The following is a 22,884-nucleotide window of genomic DNA, read 5'->3' as shown; positions in this document are numbered from 1 at the left end:
ACCTTCTCAACAAAAGAAAAGAAACCCCGCAAAACTTATCGTTTCTTTCTCTCCCCTTCTCGGTTTCTTTACAGCGAATCTACAAGAAAACGCCAGCATTAGCACGGCAAACGCTTCGCCTCGCAACTACACCAAAACCTGAAACCACTCTTTATAAGCAAACGATCCGTACTCTCAACGCGACGACGAAGCACCGAACACTGAGAGGAAACGGATCCAATCAGCAGGCATAAACGACAAAACCGTAGGACCAATTAGGTTGCTCCTCGAGCAGAGAGAGTATTTTAATTAAGACAAACATTTCATCAACCCCGATAGGGATCAGGTGGTTGACGGAGGGGACAACATTAGTGCTTGCACATTGCTACCCACAAAAAGAAACCAAAACTCGGATTGATTGGATGTGGTAGTTCCGGTTTTGCGTTGGTTTAAATGTAATCCGTTACATTTATTGGAGCTAAGCAGAACGGTCCTTTCAGACATCAGTTAGTAGGTGAAGAGAAACATAAGAGTACGAATAGAAGAATGCGAACAAACGCAATGATGGGCACTCGAACAATTGTAATAGCGGGTGAGTAATGGATTTTATGAAAAATATATGTAAGTTCTAAACTTAAGCGACAAAATTTAAAAAAAAAACACTGAGTGAACAAACCTAGAATAGCTCATACGGTTGTATTGTGAATTATTACCACCAGAAATATATTCATTGGGATATCAACGGTTAATAAAAATAAATTTCAATGATTCTTAGTGAAAAGATAGGGGAAATGAGTCTAATGTTGGCCTATGGATCAAAGATTGGGTCCGTCGTTAAAATCTGCTATCTATCAATTTTATCTAGATGAACGCGTCATTGGAACGGTACTAATGGATATTTTTGGTCGCTATTTAGTCGATTGCTGAATTTATGTATGGGCCCAAATTAGGGGCATTTAGGCCGACATTACATCCATTTCCCCTACCTCATTTATTACAAACAAAAAATCGAAGCAGAATTTAAATCACGCAGTTTTTGAATATCAGGCGTCCCAAGTAACCAAAAGTTCGGCAATCAACAATAAAACTCACTTCTAAGTTCCATAAAGTTCATATAAAGTTCCGACAGAACTTTCATGTTTCATAAAGTTCATATAAAGTTTCGACAGAACTTTCTTCCCAAGCAGCCAAAAGTTCCGCATTCAACGATAAAACACACTTTCGAGTTCTATAAAGTTCCGATGCGTACTCATAGCAACTTGAAGTTCAAAAAAGTTCCGAAAAGCATAACTAAGCACTTCTTAGGAACTCCAGGCAAGGCTGAAAACAAGGCCACAACAAAGTTCCGAACAAGTTCCCAGCGGAACTTCTTAGCAACTTTGAAGTAGCTTAAAAGTTCCCTGCGGAACTTCTTGTCAACTTGAAAGTTTCTAAAAAGGTTCGTCATAGCCCACATGAAGCATGGAATACCATGCGGGCAAACACCAATTTAAAATTCACCAAGGTGTTGTGTTTCGTATTCAAGTCAGCTGGCACTGAAAACTCCAACAGTAGGCGGGACAACAGCTCACTTTAATATATCTCAGATGACGTAGCGGTTCATGCTGGGGCTCTCACGCAGAAGGACTGTGTCTAATTCTTCAAACAGCTCCAATACTAATACTAATGCTGATAAATCAATACACGTTCATACCTGCGTTTAGAAATAACATTCATAAAGACCTGACTTTAGAATTATCTTTCATAAAAGTGCGAACTAAATATACAATTGGTGCAGAGGACAAAGACCTTTTTTTTAACTTAATTTCTAAAAGTTTCGTTTAAGTTCCACAAGAAGCTGCTTGGAATGCTCTTCAATTATGGTACCGGAACTTTCAAAATGAGGCTGCTTAGAATTCTATAGACCACCTTCAACCAAGCTGCTTAAGCCACAAATAGCCTTTTATCAGAACTTTCAGTTACTTGGGGTACTCTTAGCTGCACGTCGGATGTGATAGACTCAACTCAAGTGATTTTTAACTCAAAATCACAAAAACGTTGATTACTCATAGACTGAGTAAAATGTTCCACGCTTTTTCTCAAAAATCTGCTCGAATATGAGCTAAAACGACGAATATTTTGCTCAGTCTAGGAGTATACTAAAAGACAGAGTGAAAATTATTTCGATTTTCCTCCAATACTAAATGTTTTTTCCTGGAAAATCGAGGAAAATTTTACGCATATTGACCCTTCGTATGTTCCAAAAAAACTAACGTTGTCTGTACCTTGGGATCAATTTGAACCCAAATTCAAATCGCTCAGCAAAGGTTCAACGTATTTTTCAAATTTGTAATACTTTGTAAAGTAAATTTAATGTGCTTTCAGTTTGAATTATTGAAAATTGATTTAGAAGACGGATCCCACATAGTTTTACAATGTGGGGTCCCCTCGAGAGATCCGACCCTCCAAAAAAACCTGATAATTTGAACAAAAATTCACAGGGTGTCCTTTCAAATCAAATTTTTCAATTCCCGGTTTTTTCTCGGTTATTTAAAAAAAAATCCAAACGTCATCCCTGCTTAAAACAAAAAAGACATTAAAAAGAACCGTTTATAGATAATCATATAGGGGAAATGGCTCTAATGTTGGCCTATGGATCTAAGATTGGACCCATGGCTAAAAATCTGCTATTTATTAATTTTATCTAAATGGACGCGTCATTGGGACGGTACTTATGGATATTTTTGGTCGCTATTGAAAATTTAGTCGATTGCTGAATTCTTGTATTGTCCCAAATTAGGGGCATTTGCCGACATTTCATCCTTTTCCCTAATTATTTTTTTTAATTTATCTCTGGATCAATCATCTCATGATTTGTTTTCGGCATGCACAGAGTTTGAGATCGGACACTGTTTTTATAGGCATAAATGTGCTTCTCTATCTTAAAATCGAGCTTCAAGTAGTTTCGTAACAGGATATATCTCGCTCAGGCTTTATGCTAGAACTACTACACTCGGAAAACTGTACCAAAATAATTCAAACACGTTTCTTCCAAAAGTAATTCTAAAAATTTACTGTGTAGGAACAACGACAAAATCGCCATTTTCCCCGTGTCCCAACAGATTGTGATTGAATGTAATTAATAGAGTTTTTGTAATTTTGAGGATTTTTTATACATAATATGAAAGTTGTAAACAGATGTGTAAACAAGAGAATATTTTTATGTATATGATATAAAATTGATTGGTTCCAATTATCATTGCAAGCGTTATAAAGGTTTAAAGGATATTCTTCAAGACCAAATTATGGCCTACAAGACTATTATAAAACCAAAATTGTTACTTGCGATGAGTCTATATGATCTTTCTCAATGCGATTTGGGTTTTCCCGCATTTTTATCCGGGCAAATCCGTATTCTCGGGTTTTTTTTTCGGATTTTCCGGTTTTCCCGGAATTCAACAAAATTTTCTTTGCAAATCATTTGAAATTTCAGAAATGCATTGAAATTTCGTTAAGACACGGCAATTTGAACTTGGGGTCAAATTGAGTAAGTTTTTTGTAGCAGATTTCTGCTACTATTACAGGGCTCCGCACCTAGTCACGCAACAATTAGTAAAATCCAACGACAAATGAAAAAAGTTGTTGCCTTTCAAAGTGGCCAAAGTACACAGAACAAGGGTTAAACAAATTGAAAGAGCGGTGATAGAGTGTCGGTGAAAGGGATTGAAAGCCATAATGAGGTTTCGTTTAACTCGAAAATCGATGTTACTATCATTGAAAGCGATGAGCAAAGCAACGACGAGAAAATCCATAGCCAGCCTTTCGTTGAAAGCGTGCTTCTTTTTCATTCATCAATTATTTTTACCGAAATCTGAACAGCTAAACTGTTCGGTAAAATTTATGCAATTTAATTCAATTGCTTTTCAGTTACCTTGAAACTAAATCTACACTAAAATGACAAGATTTGATCATTTAAACAAGGTTGAACATGTTTTAAAATTATTTTTCAATTCAATGGACTTTAAAATGAAGGTCAAAGTTTTACTGAACGTTCAGCTGTTCTGATTTCGGTAAAATTTACCGAACACGAAAACAAAACGTTAGTGTGTGGTGCTTGCTTAAGAAACACTTTAATGACCTTAGTAGTTGAAGAACATGGGAATTTAAATCGTTTTCATGAAATTTGGAAAAACGGATCAAGTATCCGCACCATGGGGAGACTAGATCCCTTATAGCATTAAATGATTGGATATCTAGTATTGCGTGAAAAAAATAAACAAACTTCACCAAACTTCAAACCATCTAGGGTAGATATTGACCCTTCTTACCATCCAAAAACTAATAATTTTACATGAAATCGCACAGAAGGAAAGTACTACTGCTTTGTCCATATTTTTTTTGAACTTCTTCTCTGTGATTGTTTCTTTCTTGGGGTAGGAATCTATCATGTGTCCCTCCTGTTTATTGATGAAGCATTTGTTTTTAATTCCGTCATACAGTATTTAGTGTATCCTTTGCAAGAATAATACACACAGCAAAAAATCGGGCGATTTTGCGCTTGGCTTGGCAAAAGCAACGAACTTGTTCATAAGCTTATAAAGACTGGAACGCGCAAAAAATGGTCGACAAAAAAATCGTTTCTTTCAGTCAAAACTCATATCACATATTTTTCTTTTCGTAGTTAAATTCATATATTTAAAATAAAAAAATGTTCGTTGGTTTGGTTAACCCCTTCCATTAAATTTTGCAAATTGGTCTCATCGACCTTATTCGCCGCCGAACGCCAGTTAGATTTAAACTGCTGCTCGTTTTCCATTGATTTTTTTTTTTTTTTTTTTTTTTTTTTTATTCCACCAAGGTCCAATACCGTTCGATAGGGCGGAGTTCTGGGCTGTTGGGAGGGTTGTGGTCTTTGGGTACCACAACCACGTTGTTCGCATCGTACCACTCGATTGCCTTTTCCCATAGTGGCAGCTCGCCAAGTCCGGCCAGAACAGCACAGGTCTATTATGTTGCTTTAGGAATGGTAGCAGCCGCTTTTCCAGGCACTCCTGGACGTAGATCTCTTGATTGATGGTTCCCGTAGTAATGAAAATGCCGCCTTTAGACCACACGTGCATATGGCCTGCCAGACGAGATATTTTTTCGGGAACTTCGATGGTTTTGAAAATTTCAGCCACCTTGCCTCCTGGAAATCCGCCTTCACATAAGTTTAGTCGTCCATGACGACACAGCCGAACTTTGTGAGCAGATTCGTATACAGTTTTCGGGACCGCTGCTTTGCCAACTAGTTTTGTTTGTAATCTCGGTTCGTCACCCTACCTTAAACGTCGACAACCAGGCTCGTTTCTTGGCCCGCTGCACAGTAGTATGGGAGCTTGCCAGCGACGTCCCGGATGGAGAGCTTATATATCACCGCCACCTTCTTCGTCGTCGCTGCCACGTCCGGATTACGATTGCCGCCGCTTCCAGGCTTCCTGGCTGTCGACATACGCTCCCCAAACACTTTTAAAACGTTTGTCACGGTCGATTTGGCCACATCCAGCAGGGTGTTCATTCAAATTCCATTGGTCAATTCCCGGTTTGAAAAAAAAACTCTACCTTTAACAAAAAAGGCGTTCAAAAATAACCCTATAGAGATAATGATAAAATTCTGTCAGCAGAATTCCTCTACAATATGCAGGGCTGGTAGTGGGTTTTTATACAATAGTATTGACTGCAATAACGAAAAAAACGTGACCAAATAGTGACTTTAAAACAATAAAAAAGTGACCAATAGTGACATTTATTGATCGGAAAGATATTAAAGATATGGATCTAATCTGTCGTTGAATGAGATCCGTTTTGACAAATATTATAAATTCTCAACCCACCATGAGCATTTTAAAAGCTTTTTTTTTAATAAAACAAATGGTTGAAGCATCTTAAAAATTTGTTTTCGTAAAATCAGTATTCATTGGATAATCAATTGGTTAATTTGTAACCTCCATTTCCACACACAGTACTCTTTTTTCAGTAACGATTTTTTGGAAAACAACCGTTGAAAATTTAGAGCCAGATCGCGAATTGGTTGAATATCGGGATGTGAAAGATTGAACAAAGAAATTTATTAGGAAATCTTGAAATTGAAAAAAAATTAGGCGCAGAGAAAAATGTTTAACGCCTTGGACAAATTTATCCATTTTAAGACAAGCAATTTTTTGTTCTTCATCAGCAGTTCTTTCGATCGATGAGTCGTCGACTTTGGAAAGCAACCGTTTCGTGATGAGTGTGTGAGTGCTGACCACGTTTTGCGCCCATTGCTGCAATGGACGCGCTCTGACCCTCGTTGGCGTAACTGCCATACAATGAAACTACTGGAAGCAGCTCCAGTTCTGATGGATGAGGCTTTTTGGATAGCGGAAGATAAAGTGTTTATTGTGTTGTACCTTTTGACTATAGTTTTAAGATGTATTGTATAGTGACCAAGAATCCTCGGCTCTGTAAAGTTCATTCGTTTAAGCCTTATCAAATAAATTAATAAACAAACAAAAAAGACAAGCAATTTTAAAGATCTCGAATATAGAAACTTCTGTAAAACTTCAAACATAGACACATTTTCATATCTCTGGAACCTAGAAAAGTGTTCTGGATCGTATCAATAAATATCATTATTCTGGAACGACGAAAATTTTCGCGAAAAATCTCGATCTTCAATAAAGTTGTAAGATTCTGGTATACATTTTAGAGACAATTACATTTTTTGTTTAATGCTGGTACTTAGTAATTCGCGACCTTTAATTCAAACAAATTAAGAAAGCGTAGAATAATTTACGATATTTTAGAATTTAAGTTCACAATCCGAAAAAAAATTTAATGTTTCTAAAATATAGAAGAGATTTCATGATTTTAAACATAGAATTTATCTGAAATCTGGGATTGGAAATTTGTTGGTTCCGGACTTGTAGAAAATACAATTTGATGGGATTGGAAAAGAACTACATGATTTTTCGATGTTTTCCGATACTAATGCTTCCGGCCTTCAAAGATTTATCGAAATTCAGGTCTTTGAAAAATCTCTAGCGCTTGCAAAGTTTCCCAGACCGTTTTCAACATATTAGGCTTGGAAAACTTTCAAGATGACTAAGAGATATCGCATATCGGAACCAGAGTTTATTTTTTCGAAACTTCAGAAAATTTGTGATATCTCGAGATCATAGACAATGGAAAAAATTTCAAAACTTGTTTTTTCGTTTTTTTTTTGCAGTTGTCTAACCTAGTTTTCCAGTTTAATTGAAACAGTTAAATATGGTAAAATACCCCAAGTATCATCACAAGTTTTATCGCATGATAAAACCCAAATCCTTGCTTGAAGCATATTTTATTATTTCGCTCAACTGTTGACCCTAAAGAATACAGTATGTAATATGTAGTAAGAGCAAAATAAGTTATTCTCAATTGTGGATTGGAATTGCAAGGAAATTCCAATGATGATGATTTTTGAAATAATCTTAAAAGAATCTTTACAGGATTCCAAGAGGATGATTTGAGAATTCTTAGCAAAATTTCAAGGAAAGTATTTTTTATTTATAGTAATTTTCACACTCTCGGATCATTCGTGCATTATCCGGGTGAGATTTAAATTCATGATTTTGAAGTGAGAGATATGGATTCAGATCTTTATGTTTTACAGACTAACCTCGGTATTCAAAGATGTCCTAATATTGGTATCTGGTTAGCACAAAGTGCAGAAATTAATGTTTAATTTATCTCTATGTCCGGCATCGAACATTTGCATGCCAAGCATGATCGGAGTTTGCAAGGAGTTTGAGACGGCTTGAATCTGCTTCTCTATCTTGAAGTAGCTTCGTAACATGATATGTCTCGCTCAGCCGTTATACTGAAACTACTTCACTCGGAACACTAAGCAAAAGAATTCAAGCAATGACACCATATGCATTCCAATGACACCACATGAAATTCTATAAACTTAGCTATCTTAGTAGGAACAACGACAAAATCACCACTTGATCCGGGCGCGAATATAATTATGTATGTGATATAAAGTTGATCGATTCCGAGTAACATTACAAGTTTAAAGGTTTAAAAGATTCTTCAAGACCAAATTATGGCCTAAAATGAAAATTGTTTCTTGAGATGAGTATACCTATCGGTATATGATCATTTTGAAAACTGAAGAGCAAACGGTGAAAACTCATCATAGCAACCATTGTATAAACACTCAACTTCCAAATGCAGCATTTCAGGTTTTTTTTATGTATTTTTAACAGAAACACACCAATTTGAAGTTGACCAATTTTTGCGCGTTCCAGACTTTATACAAACATAAATGTATGCCGAATATCGTGTAAATTTAAGTCATCTCAAAAGAGCGAAAATTGCTCAAATTATGCGATAAGTGAATTTTAACCTACGAGTATCTCGAAAATAACAACTTTGGGCAATTTAAGCATTATGAGCTTTTTTGTTGTAAATTTGATGTGTTTTAATATTAACACTATTTTAAAGATATTCGATAACTGTAGGTGGTATTTTGAAAAATACTTTACAATTATTTTTTTCATAACTTTTTTGTTTATGATTTGCCCAGCAAATGCACAGTGTCAGTAGGTATAACTTTATATAAACTACAAAATAAATATAAAAAAATAATTTAAAAAAAATGCAATTTGAGTAATTTTAATTTTTTTTTTTTTGATAATTTTGCTTTTTTTTGTAAAAAAAAAAATTCTAATTTTTTACAGTGTATATTTTTTTCTTGGAAGGCACAATACTTGTCCGCAACTTTTTCGAAGACACCATCTCGATCAAACAAATCGTTCACGAGATATATATTTTTCTATTGATGCGTATCATTTTTGCATAAGCCCTTTTCAAGTGTTAGTCGTGTGCCAAACTAGGGAACCATATATGTAAAATGGCATGTTGGGCAATAAGAAACAACTGTGCAAAGTTTCATCATAATCGTAAAAGGTCGATCGGAAACGATTTGCGAATCTGTGTTGGAACTGCTCAGTAGGGTATAAATGTATCACTTATACTGGCAATCGACCATTTAATTATAAATCGACCATCGAGTTAGGAAGGATATGTGTCTGGAAAAAAGTTTCCTCCCTCGATGGCAAATTCTCATCACAAACATATATTATCATTGTAGCGACCCTAAATCCTGGTCGATTTGGTTAATTTTCCAAGACATAATCCAGCAAAATTTGATAAGTGTAGTGGCATTCAGCAAACAACGCAATTCAGTAGTCTCTTTCGTTGTACTCTATCGTCCGTAACAGGAACTGAAATGTTATCCATTGTAACAATATCTATTTTCTTCTACTCCACAGTGTTCTGTCTGCTGACGGTGTTCCTAACCGTCTCCACAGCACAGTCACAATATTACTCTGAGCAGCAGCAGCAGCAGCAGCATCAGCAACAGATACAGCAATATGATCCAAACACACCTCCACAGCACCCTGGCGAGCACATTTCGGGCCGCCGGTTCAAACGGATGTACGCCATGTGCCCGCCGCACTTCTTCCGCATCGGCAACGAGTGCTACTTCATTTCGCAGAGCAGACTAAACTGGCTGGATGCGCACTTTGAGTGTAAAGATCGCAACAGCAAGCTGGCCGAACCGATGAAGTACGACGACAAGAATTTGAGAAAGTTCCTGCAGACAACGAAGGGTGGGTAGAGTTGTGTGGTTTGGGGGATGAGGAATTATATTCTGGGAAAACTAACTTGCGAAAGTTTATCATTTCAGAGAAGAACTTTATCTGGATCGGTGGCAACTACAACTGGAGGGCCAACAAGTGGCAGTGGGGCTACAATGGAAAGGACATCGGATATCAGTCCTTCAGTCAGATGGTTCCTGGGTAATTATATTGCATCCGAGTGGTGCCTAACTAGAATGACGTGTCAAAAGCGTCGTCAGCCGAAGATATGCGTTGTTAGTTCCATTGTTTATGAGCATTTTTTGCAGGAGCAGCCAGGATTTGAAGTTCCACTGTGCAGTGCTTAGCCCTGAAGTCAAATTCAGGTAATTATATGGATATATGTGTGTGTATTTTTTCGTGACAGTTTAAATGCCTACGTCGTTCGTTCCTCCTCGACTGAGACTGAGTGATGAATGCATCCATTTTTTTTATCTCTCTGTTAACTGCATACGACAAGCGGAAACAACATTAAGAACTCTAAATAAATAGAAGCTTTGAGCTATGCTATTTGGCTTTCATTTGGAAACTTTTACGATTTGGAAGAAGAGCCAAATCAAGGACCTGCATCCGTTGACGCTCACTTTTATGTTTTAATGCATTCAAACAATTTCAAATAGGGTGTCCAGAACGAAACTCGTTACAACATGGCTACCTCTCGATGTGACTCTGGGCACCCGACTCGCTTTTCAACCATGTATTAATTCATTCATTGCAACAACAAAAAAGGAAAAACTTCTGCCTGTCAGTTTCTAATGAAGCAAAGTCGTTTTTCTCCATCCGAACATAATACACCCAACCCTTTTTGTACGCGGGTACACTTTTCCAATTTTTTATTTCTGAGGTGAACTTAGAAAATGTCTTTACTTTTCATTGATTTTTTGACACCAATTTGGGGTTTTAGTTGAACATCGGAAAAATATACCGCGTTAATAGGTTGGGTGTATTCAAACAAAAACGGCCAAACTTTCGGGCAACACAGCTGAAAGGTAACGCGACATTTTCAAGCATGTTTCTGTTGGTGAAATTTTTTTCCGGGAAAAAAAAGTATCCTCTGACTAACCTCAGGTCTCAGTTGCGATTCTGTATTTATCTTGCTTGGTGGCAGTAATTGAAACCTGGTCTGTGGTGGTAGCTTGAATGGAATTGGTAGTATGGGAGCAACTAAATGCGCGCATTTAACAAAGGCACTCCAATTGCACTAGGCACTTTCCACTAACACTTTTTTTTTCGTACAACAACGTAGAAAAATCAATCAACATCCCAGCTGAGAGCAATAAATCTAATGTCGGTTTTCCGTCCGGTTATCGGAACCGGTTCCCTCTCCTTTTCATTGCAGATGGTCAGCCAAGATATGCACAGAAAAGTTAAATTTCATCTGCCAGCACAAGATGCCGTTCGTGAACAGCCACAGCCGCAGCAAGGTCTACACCCGGTGGAATGAAACCTTCCCGAACGAGCTGGCCAACGAAGTCGAGGTGGTCGTGGCCAATCAACCACGCAGCAACAAGCAGAGGTAAGTGTCCTGGTTGCGATGGAGCAGTTTGTTGGAGCAGTTTGACCTAACGCTGTTGATTTTGTTTTTTACAGGGACTTCTACCGTACGAGCAGCAATAGCACTGTAAATTCAACGGTATTGTACAACCGATTCAAGAACAAGAAACAATCCAACCGAGCCCACCGCATCAAGGCATCTCGCGTTAAAAACTTTATCGGTAACGACGTTATCCGTCAACCGGTGGTAGGGTACGTCCAATCTCACAACTCCATTAACGGGAACGGAAACGGTTACCATAACGGTAATGGAGCCTTCATGCGCGATTTCAACGTAGATATTCATCCCCAGAAGAAGATAAACCGCAAGTACGAAGCCGACAACGGCGAGTCCCGTCCACACCAGCATCGTCATCACTTAACAGAGCCCAACGCTCGTCCAGCAACCGCAGCACCTGCATCAGCGACGACTACAGTGACTACGACGACGACGACTACACCGACAACCGCCGCACCGGAGACCTTGCCAACGGAAGCCTTACACGTGGTTACCGAAAACTACCAACCAAACCAGCCGCAAGAGAACAAGATGTCTCGTCGCGATAAGCTCCGGGAACGGCTGGCTCGACTCACACCCGAAGAACGGAAACAGTTCTTCGCCAAGCGTGGCACGACTACCGAAAAGTACCAACCGAATCAACCGCAACTGTCGCACGGAGAGAGGAAGGATCGCCGCAACAAGCTCCGCGAACGACTCGCGCAGCTCACGCCCGAAGAACGGGACATGTTCTTCGCCGAGCGTGCCAAGCGAAAACGGGTCAAGAAACAACGAGCCAAAAACGAAACCATTCCGTAAGTGCGCTGCCAAGCAGCGATCCGACTCCGTGGGAGGCAAGCATGTTTGTGTAGAAAGAAAGAAAAAAAAACGTTGAATACATTGCCTCAAGAGTCCTTCCCAGTGATGAGAGAGATAGAGAGAATGAGAAACGGGGAATAGGTCGTAAACCCAAGGTTTTCGCTTACACCTTTTCCCACTCTCATCTCGTAGACTCTCAAGATTGACCAATCTACAGAGAAGCAACAGATTTAATAATATATTGAAAAGCGGTTCCTAAAGTCTGTCTTATTATCAGATAATCTATCATTCTTCCGCTCAAACAGAAATGATTACAAAATACACACACACATACACACACATATCCTTCCTTCAACTACTACTAGAGGAAATCAGAGTTTTAAAAATAAGAAGCAATCTTCTGAATACTAGTACTCGTTCAAATGGACGATTCTGTCATGCCATTAATTTAACTCAGTTCATCTACGAATATGTAATACCATTTAAGGATACAGTTAACTACGTAACAATTACCTTCGAATCCAAATGAACGAACCTTTTTTGTTGTTTATTTTCCAGTTTAGATTAAATGTTACTAAAAGAGAACTATTTTCAATAAATAAAACAAAATCAAGCGAAAAAAAAATGTCAACCAACAGTCATTATTTGTTAAGTTGAAGTGAATTGAACGTTTTCGATATATTCCGTATGCAATTACGCGTCAACATCCAGCAACAAGTAGACTAAAAGCACTTAAGTAGAAAGAGGAACAATCTCGTTACGGTTAGCGAAACCAATTTAGAGGACAGAGTTTGATATCCATTTCTTTAGACCAGTCAGTACGCACCGCATCCAGTGAATTAGTGCAACGCAATGCTAATGAAGAAGAAAGAGAAAAAAGCTTAATCGAAAAAGAAAAAAAAACGAGAACATTAACAATTTGCCATATTAACATTAAGTTTTAAACTAAATATGAGCAAACAGGAAGTCAATATGAAAAAAAAGCTAAATTTTAATATGTTAAATAATTCTCTCGCCCCCTAAGATCATAGTGAGTAAGTGAATCAGCCAACAAGTGAGCAAAAATGCGAACGGCTTTGAAATTCGGAAAAAGAAGTTGGATCGTTGCGAAAAGAAAAAGAAAAAAAAAACAAGGAACAAGAAATTATGAAAATATACAACGACATCTGTTGACAGTATTTTTTTTTGTTCGATTCGGAGAATGGAAGCAAGTTTACAGAAGAGAAGAAAAAATGTAATGTAAACCTATGAATAAAGCTAACGATGATAACGTGGGAGATGTCGAGTACGCAAAAACGGTATTTGAATGAGATTGCAAATAAATAAATCTTGAGATATAGGTGGGACGCTTTTCTTTTCGACAGGGGTGGAAAGGTTCATGAGCAGTAAGCTCCGCATTTTCTAATTACTATAATTCATAAAACTTTTATTTTTTTTTAGTCATTGGGTCTTCAGTAAGACAACCTTAGACCACATTGTTTCATCTGATCAACCATATTTAACCAATTTATCATTGTATGGACAGTCCCATGTGTCCCATTTTTTTTAAATCATAAATTTAGAACCGCTGGACCGATTTTTTGGAAAAATATGATTATGAGCTATACGTGGTTTGCATTAAAAAACATTGATTTAAAATCGATTTTCATGATTTTCGTGACCTTAGGACCAAAGGCACTATTGCATTTTTTTCCGATTCTGAGCTACAATTTTTCTAAAATATTAAGTATTGAATAATAATTATGAGCAAAAACTAAACACTAACAACGTAAAAAAAAGTGGGTCAAATAGTTTTCGATAAGAAATAAAATTACCAATTATTACGAAATTCTATAATGCACCCTATTTTTTCTATGGAATTACTGATTATGACGGTGAATACGGGCCTTAATACCAGATATGAAAAAAACGGTACCAAACCCATCATGCGACACATCAAATCACATGAGAATCAAAAAAACAAGATCAAGGGCAGTCAAACTGTGTGCACCGGACCACATTAGTCACATCCGGACAGGATCCAGGTACCCCCGAGGAAGTGATCAACTGAATCAAATCCCATCATGCGACACTTCAAATCACATGAGGCCAATTCCAGGCCAAATAGGACAAAAACATAAAAATGTTGACTCAAAATTCTCCGATCTGCATGAAACTTTGCATAATTCTCGCGTAACATGAGAAAAGGGCCTATTGAACGATTATTTTCATCGATTTTCTATTTCGCGAATAACACGACTGCAAATGCATTCTCGATCAAGTTTTGTTTTTTTTTATTGCTTTATTAGTGAGATTTTTAGCACAATGGCTGCTTCATCTTATGAAAAAAGTGTGTTGTTTTAGGCACAAGTTAACATCTTCTTCTGTCGAACTGTCTTGCGAGCATAGCGAGAAATTCGTGTATGTTGCCGTGGTAAACCAAAGAGAAAGTCGATGAAGACAATCGATCAACGAGGATAGGCCCTTTTTAAATGATACGCGAGAATTGTGTGTTATGGGCAATCATTCATATTTTTGGAAAATTTCGGCCGTTTTGGACCTTGCATTTTATTAAAAATGGCGTCATTAAATTTTTCCAATAGATTGTAGCACTAAAACGTGATTTCTGATCGAATTGACGTCTGAGACAAATTTGTATAGTGAAATGTCTTTCTTGAAAAAAACATACGAGAAATGGATGTAATGTCAGCCTAAATGCCCCTAAATTCAGCAATCGACTAAATTTTCAATAGCGACACAAAATATCCATTAGTACTGACCCAATGACGCATTCATCTAGATAATATTGATAAAGAGCAGATTTTTAGCGATGCGCTCAATTTTAGATCCATAGGCCAACATTAGAGCCATTTCTCCTATATTACAAAATTAACGTTTTAGTAATTTTGAAAAAAAAATTAAAAAATGTAACACTTTAACTGCAATATCTCGAAAAGTATAAATTCAATATTTATAATTTATTTATTTTTAAAAAAGCTCATAACAAATTCTAAATTTTGAGTATTTAAAACCATGGACACTTGAAAATTAACAATAATCGCAGAACATCACTTCTTGTTAACAAGCTTTCTTATGTAATGTTTAAATGACTAAAATATAGTTTCCTGTGCAGAAATTATATAAAACAGCGTACTAGCAAAAAATTTAAAAAAAAATGATCTTGCTCATCGACTTTTGTCAATTTCAATTGTCCATAGTTTCAAATATTCCAAAAATTCGCATTTTTATGAGCTTTTAAAAAAAATTAAAAAATGAAGGTATATTTTTTGAGATGTTTGAGTTTTTAACACTTCATTTGAAATTTTACTCAAAATTTAAAAAAAAATATTTCTATTTTTGCGCTCTACAACTTTATCTTAGAAGTCACTTCGATCAAAAGTAACTAGCGTGCACAGGGTGGGACAAGGTGGGGCAATTGCAATAAGATTTTTATTTCCACATTTACCAAATTATATTATATAAATTACTTGATTTCTTGATACCTTGATTTGAAGGTTAGGTTAGGTTATCTTTATTAGCGAGACTTTCAGCCAGAGGCTGGTTCATTTCTTCTTGATTGGAGAGTAAAATAACTTCATTTCATAATATAAGGGCACTGAAAACCTTTTATTGCGTCAATTCCTTTGAAATGTTTTGGTCAAAAAATTGCACGACAATGATGCATATAATAAATTTCTGGAGTATTTTTTTCAAGGTGGTTCATGGAGGGTTAAAAGAAGAGCGTAAAATTAAGGTTGATAAAATCCACCTTCGTGGTGGTAAATCGAAGAAAAAGCTTTTATTGAATATTGGACTAATCAAAATGAATCACTCTGGTGGAAAAATTGAATCATGCTACAAATTTGGAGGTGCACATTCAACTGAAAATTTTTGGTGGAAGGTTCGCAACACTGCTTCATTGCTTCATTGAAAGTTTTTTGAAGAGGCGAAGCCTGAAAATTGCACCATAAAGGTGCATGGTGAAACAAACTTCTCTTACAATTTTTGGTGCACCGTTCTGGTGAATAGAGGAGCTAAAATTGAATTGAATTGAATTGAAAATTTCTGGTGCAATATTTGCATCACTCTGATAAATGAAATGAACCGAAAATTTCTGGTGGAAAACTTGCACTGGTCTGGTAAATGAAGGCACAAGCTTTATTTAAAATAAAGCTATATTGAAAACTTCTGGTGGAAAATCTGCACCGTTCTGGTGAACGGATGGGCAAGCTTTTCGGAAAACTTTTGGTCTTAAATGTGCATCCTCCTGCTGAATAGAGAAACAAACTTTAATAATAATTTCTGGTGCAAATTTGCACCATTCTGATGATTGGATGGGAAGCTGCTTTACTGAAAATTTATGATGAAAAATCTGAAAATAAGGGCAAGCTTGATTTGATGGAAAACCTGCAACCTTCTGATGATAGGAGAAGCAAGCTATATTGAAAATGTCGGGTGGAAAATGGAAAAAGGAAATCTGCACCAATCAGAAGATTGGAGAAGCAATTTTTATTGAACATTAACGGTGGAAAATTGGCATCGTTCTGGTCAATTGATATTTTCTGATGTAAAATTTTCTGGGGGCATGTTTATCTTGAAAATTTCTGGTGTAAGATTTGCAACAATCTGCTGCATGGAGGGGCAAGCTGAATTGAAAATTCCTGGAGTAATAATTGCACAGTTCTGGTAAATGGAGGGGGGAGCTTTATTGAACATTTCTTGTAGAAAAACTGCACCGTTTTGGTGAATAGACGGACAACTTAAACTTGACTTCCGAGAAGAACCTCAAGGGTATTGAATTCTGAGGACAGTTCCAAAAGAAAAGATTTCTGGGGATGATTCCATAAAAAATCTGCGAATAATTTCTAGTGAATCCTGCAGATAGCTCCAAGATAATTTCGAAAAGAATACCTAGAGAATCAATTTTGAATGAAATTCCAAAGGGATGTTGAGGAAAATTTCAAGGGAATCTCGAGAATAATTTCAAGCTCATTCTTGAAAAGAATTTCTGGTGAATACGGAGGAAATTCTTCTGAAACTTTAGGGGAATTTCAATTCCAATGTGTTCTGAGAAAAAAAAAAAGTTCTAATATATTCCGAGAAGAACCTTAAGGATATTGAATTCTTAGGACAGTTCCAAAATATTTCTGGGGAGAGTTCGAAGAAAATTCTGTGGATAATTTCTAATGCATCCTGCAGATAGTTCCAAGATACTTTCGAAAAAAATACCGAGAAAATCAAATTTTGAGAGAAATTCTAAAGGGATTTTAAGCAAAATTTCAAGTGAATTCAGAGGATAATTTCTAGCTCATTCCAGGAAAAATTTCTGAAACTCTAAAGGAATGTCAGTTCCAATAAGAATTTCAAAAGAGCTCTTAGGAAACTTCTAACAAAATCCGACAAGAACCTCAAGGATATTGAATTCTGAAAGGATTTCTGTGGAGTATTCCAAGAAAATTCTGCGAATGATTTCTAGTGAATCCTGCAGATTGTTCCAAGATAATTCTGAATAGAATACCTAGAAAATTAAATTTTAAGTGAAATTCCAAAGGGATTTTGAGGAAAACTTCAAGGGAGTACCGATAATTTCTAGCTCATTCCGGGAATAACTTCTGGATAATACTCAGGAAATTCTTCTGAAACTCTTAGGGAATTTCAGTTCCAAGATGTTGTGAGTAAAAGTTATGAAAAGTTCAAAAAATAATTCCAGATGATTTCTGAGAAGAATTTCAAAATAGAAAGGTAACTGAATGTAATGTGGCGGAACATTGCGAAAACCTTGCGAGCAGTTGGCGATTGTCATCAGGTATATTGATAATGATCGGCCGACGGAAACATTCGTGGGTGTGAGACGGGTGTTGAAAACAGACGCAACGACCATCTTCAATACTATTGCTGAGGTCCTGACAGCGATGCAGATTTCTTGGGAGCAGGTAATAGCAGTATGTTTTGACGGTGCCAGAACAATGGCTGGCAGCACTGCTGAAGTACAAGCCAAGTGCAAGAACAAAAACAGCAATATACTTTTATGAAGAGCTTTGAGTGTGTTGGTTTATTTCATTTTAATTCCGTTATGATTGCAGATACGCGTATTTTATCTACTATTATACTTGCAGACTTCATCAGTGCCAAGTACTCAACACCACAGACTGATCAAGATTGGATTGATCAATAGCAATATACTGTTTATTCACTGCTATGCGCACTGTTTGAACAACAACATTGCTGCAAATGTATCATTTCGGTTAAAACCCTACTATCGCAACCATTTGACAAACCGATCATCATCGACATCGCCGATGGGATTAAATTGCCAATTTCCATTGGCTGTCTGAAAGGCATTGAAGAAGATGAACCACCACCGGAGGAAAAAATAAATAAAATTAGCTAAATTGAACAGTAGGGAAACAGTGGTGGGTGGACAGCAGCATCCCCCACGCACTTTGGAGTACTCCCCATCCCAAGATTAAAGCACCATGGAAATTATATCGGATTCTAGTCTTCGAAACATTTTAAAGATTCGAAAACTTGGAAAAATGGTCAAAATTCCATACATAGAATCATTTTCAATATTGTGGGACTTGGAAGAATTTTTTCCGAGATATCAGAAATTAAAAATAAAACCAATTATGAATATGGCATTAAATCTGGTTTTGAAAGTTGGTGCACAGGTAAAAAGTGAGGTTACGGGACGCCACTGGGTTCCATATAGATTTGAATTGCCCCAAAATATAAAACACATTTTTTTTTCAGATTCAGAATCCCAGCATAGAAAAGTTTAAAAATTCCCAAACTTTGACATGACGATCAATTTGTACTTGGAATTTGATTCTAGGACTTCAAACGATTCAAATTTTTCTGTTCCTGTAACTAGAGAATTTTTCCGAGATCTTAGACTTGGACAACATTTCAGGATCCTGGTCAAAACATTTCGAAATTCTCGGACAAACAAGTCTCATGGAAAAATATATAAAATCCTAGACTTAGACAAGGTTGCAAAGACTCATTTCAGCTAAAATAATGTTTTTCGGAATAATAAAACCAAAAGATGGTATGATGGCATGTTTTACTTGTAACATACAAGAAGAGGTTACAAAGTATGCGTTGGAAACATAAAACCTGTAAATTTTGCTTTCTATGAGTCACAATCAGCGATTTGCTGATCGCTGAGTGAGTGAGTGAGTGAGTGAGTGAGTGAGTGAGTGAGTGAGTGAGTTTGTGAAAAATCGCTGATTGTGACTCTCATGAAGTGAAATAAACAGGTTTAATATGTCAAACACATTCTTTGCAACCTCTTCTTGTATCCTACCAATTCAAAATTTGATCATGGCATCTAATTATTTCATAATTTAGAAAAACATTGTTTTAGCTGAAATGAGTCTTTGCAACCTTGGACTTAGAGTAGTTTAAAGACTTTGACAAAAATTTCAAGATCCTAGACCAATTCCAGGACACGGAACACTTTTAAAGATTTTGGGACTTGAACAACTAAAAATAAACAGAATTAATCCACCTAAGGTGAAACCTGGCCCTCCTAACGTATTGATTTCATGTGTACCCGGAACAAGTTCAGATGTATCTACTGTGATGCTGGGCACTTGATCTAAACACCATTGCACTTGTTTTTGGATTCTCATGTGATTTGAGGTATCGCATAAAGGGTTTTGGTTTCAAGTCAGAAACTGGCCACTTCCCTTGGGGTACACGGAACATGTCCGGATGTGTCCAATGTGGTCAAGGGCACTTAATATAATCGTCACTGCACTTGGTTTTGGATTCTCATGTGATTTGAGGTGGCGCATGGCGCAATGATTTTAATTTCAAGTCATAAATTGGCCACTTCTTCTGGGGTACACGGAACATGCCCGGATGTGTCCAATTTGGTCCTACATGCTCAATATGACCACCATTAGTCTTTTTTTTTATTATTAATTCTAATGTGATCTGAGGTGTCACATGATAGGTTTAACACGATTCAGACCGATTATAGACTCAGGACCCGTATTCACCGGAACATGTTCCGGCCATGTCTTCGGAACCAGTGTACCGTTTTCAAAAATATTACATACCGTTCTATGGGACCATGATACCTTTCATTTGGCGGTTGTTGTCTCCAATTTTGTAACACACAAACATAGACACACACACTCTTACATAGAGACATTTTTCGATCTCCTCGAGCTGAGTCGAACGGTATATGACACTTGGCCCTCTGGGCGTCGGATCGAAAATCGGTTTTGTAAGAAGGGTAAAAAGACTAACTTACATATTGTGAGGCCAGCATTAAATTGAACTTCGGAAGTCTGACTTTTTACTGAAATAATGACTTTAAGATTGTTATTTTTGGTATTTTCGCCAGCCCTTTTGTAATACTACCAGCAGAGTTGCGACCTATCACAATCACGATCATCAAACAGCTGATGGTAGTAACGCTTGATACATTCCTATCAATGTGCTCGTCGAAGTTCTCTCCATGACCAGCCATCAAGTTGACGGAAGAAGTAAAACGCAACTGGTGAACGTCGTCTTCGGTCATTCCCGACAATCACGACACTCATCTGTGCTCGTTTTGAAGCAGTTGCTGCTTTGCTTGCTTATGTGAGTGTGTTGGTGAGTGAGCCCAACAGCTTCCGTTTAATTTTGCCAGCATTGTTTGTAACTCACACAGTTGCGTGTGCCGTGACGAACATGGAATGCGTAGGCATTGTTTTCATTTTCTTCTGTCGTTTAGTTTTTTCTCATCATCGTACTGCAGAAGTCTTCACTGTTTTCATTGTCCTTTACATCATCAGCAGCGAGAGTTACGTCTTGCCTGTGAGCAGCAACCATTGCTGGTGATTGTTGTTTGCCATGGCTCTACCTCTCACTGCGTGACAAAACGTTCTGTCAGTGATAGTCGGTTGATGCGTTGACGAGTGTCGAGTGAGTGTCATGATATTTTGAATCACTGACTACCAGTCACATCGGAACCCAAGCAACATTTCAAATTTTATCCTGAAAGGTTTGAAAGCCTTTTTAAAGTCTAAATCGGGGACTACAAGACCATGATAAAACCAAAAATGTTGCTTGGCGACACATAGATATTTTTATCGAAATTCATAATATTTCTCAATGTTTAGTACTCAGGATACCTAGGCTAAATGAAATCAAGGTTTAAGAACAATTTAAATTTATGGGAATCCAAATTTGGATTCCTGTGGAATTCAGGCAAACTTTCAATATTCATAGTTAGGTTAGGTTATCCTTACTAATGAGACCTTCAGCGCTGGTTCATCACTTAGATTCATAGTTAGAAGCGATTCGAAAATGACGTCCACAACTTGTTCGATTCGTCCGCTTCCGTGCTTGTGACACGTATTTTCATATATCTATTAGACGCACTGTCACAAGTTCTAGTAGGGTTTTTGATCTAATTTCCGTCCTACTAAGCACAACCCACGCTTTATCTCTCTTTCTTGAACGGGTTTTAACAATAAATGAAACGTTTCTATCAAAGATGACTTCTAAATTTATTCCCCTTCCATAAATACCGTTGAATTTGATAAAAAAAAATCCTCACATTGTTGAGATATTGTTAAAAATCTAACACTGCTTCTTGATCCCAAGTTCGTCCTACGAGTTTCAATTCCTTCCAAACGCATTGAAACGCCATTGGATTTTCTTCGTCCTATGGATGAAGGTAGAAAAAGCGAGTTTTCTAGGAGCGCTTCTTTTGTTTTGAGAACAATGAGTGTAAATTTTCACACAATACGCTTTAATAGGCTTTGTGTTGTAGCTTGCGAACTAACGCATCAGTACAATCGTATTACTGATTTGTGCACGGTGAAATCATTGATTATACTGATGTTTTCTGCTCGATAGAACGAAAATGGACGATTACGACGAAGTAGCGCTCTACCCTACTCATCTCATATTTAAACAAAAGTTCAACAGTCATGGAGAAAATTTTAGGTTTCAGACGGTTTGAAGAATTATCTAGAGATTTTGAATGGGAATGCCATATACATTTCGAGGAGGATTGTAGATAAATTGGGGCCTCCCTTAGATCAGTAGGTAAAGGCGCAGCTACAAAGCAAGACCATGCTGGAGGTGGTTAGGTTCGATTTTCGATCCGGTCGGGTCCGGATTTTCGGGTTGGAAAATTTCTCGACTTCCCTGATTGTACTTGCCACACAATTATACTAATGTAAAAATGGTACAGGCATCGAAAGCTCTCAATTAATAACTGTGGAAGTGTATCTAGATCACTAATTTGAGGTTTAGATCGATAATTTATTAGCTAGAGAAAGTTCTGAAGAGGATAGATTGATAGTTCCGCTAGAGTACGGCAGTGTGGAAATTGAACAGAAGTTGAAATTGAGCGAAGGCTGATTAATGCGACAATACTAATCAAACGCGCACTCCCTTTACCTAACTCATACATTGATGGATGATGGGTATTTCCTCAAATCCACAAACCAAACAAAAAACTTTGATTGAATGAACTAAATGTTTTATATCAAGATTGTGAGTTTTGGACTGGGAACAAATTTCAAGATCCTAATCTAAAACTGTTCCAGATTATGGGACTTGAAATTTTAGAAAAGTGTAAACAGTGAGATAGAGCGCTGGTCTGAAAAATGTAAAAGTGAGATGCGTGAGATCTCAAACTTGTAGAAATCAATACCCAGGACATGAGACAGAAGCTAGATGATGTATTATGTGCTGAAGATGATGATATTCAAGTGTTGAAGAATCCAAAATTAACATAAATATTTAAAATGCGACGAGATTTTGGAGATCGTGAAGCTAACAACAAATCACGTGTCTGTGGCTTAGAATTTGTTTAGGACTGGAATCATTTAGAAAAATTATTATTACCTTCGACAATTGACAGGACTTTTTAAGCTG

The 22,884-nt window shown here is 37.1% G+C and overlaps 2 protein-coding genes across 6 annotated transcripts in view; one reads left to right on the top strand and one right to left on the bottom strand.

Moving 5' to 3' along the window:
* The window catches only part of rgn (regeneration), a 379,503-nt gene extending 364,607 nt beyond the window's left edge, over positions 1-14,896 (top strand). For 3 of the 5 annotated variants that reach the window (XM_065224682.1, XM_065224679.1, XM_065224681.1), the window contains 6 exons: positions 75-571; positions 9,297-9,638; positions 9,716-9,827; positions 9,935-9,991; positions 11,005-11,181; positions 11,256-14,895. In XM_065224682.1, the coding sequence (XP_065080754.1) occupies positions 526-571; positions 9,297-9,638; positions 9,716-9,827; positions 9,935-9,991; positions 11,005-11,181; positions 11,256-12,015 (1,494 nt within the window). In that variant the 5' untranslated portion in view covers positions 75-525 and the 3' untranslated portion in view covers positions 12,016-14,895. Of the gene's footprint in view, positions 1-74; positions 572-9,296; positions 9,639-9,715; positions 9,828-9,934; positions 9,992-11,004; positions 11,182-11,255 lie in introns of all 5 variants that reach the window. The other 2 variants (XM_065224680.1, XM_065224683.1) reach the window with 2 other exon arrangements.
* The window catches only part of barc (RRM1_TatSF1_like and RRM2_TatSF1_like domain-containing protein barc), a 281,458-nt gene that overhangs the window by 163,569 nt on the left and 95,005 nt on the right, over positions 1-22,884 (bottom strand). The window lies entirely within an intron of this gene.

The sequence above is a fragment of the Ochlerotatus camptorhynchus genome, unplaced genomic scaffold (assembly GCF_037179485.1).
Source record: "Ochlerotatus camptorhynchus isolate MF236.1 unplaced genomic scaffold, CSIRO-AGI_Acam_v1.1 ptg000213l, whole genome shotgun sequence".
NCBI classification, from domain to species: domain Eukaryota; kingdom Metazoa; phylum Arthropoda; class Insecta; order Diptera; family Culicidae; genus Ochlerotatus; species Ochlerotatus camptorhynchus.
The sequence above is the reverse complement of the archived record's forward strand: the minus strand, read 5'-3'. Positions and strand labels throughout refer to the sequence as shown.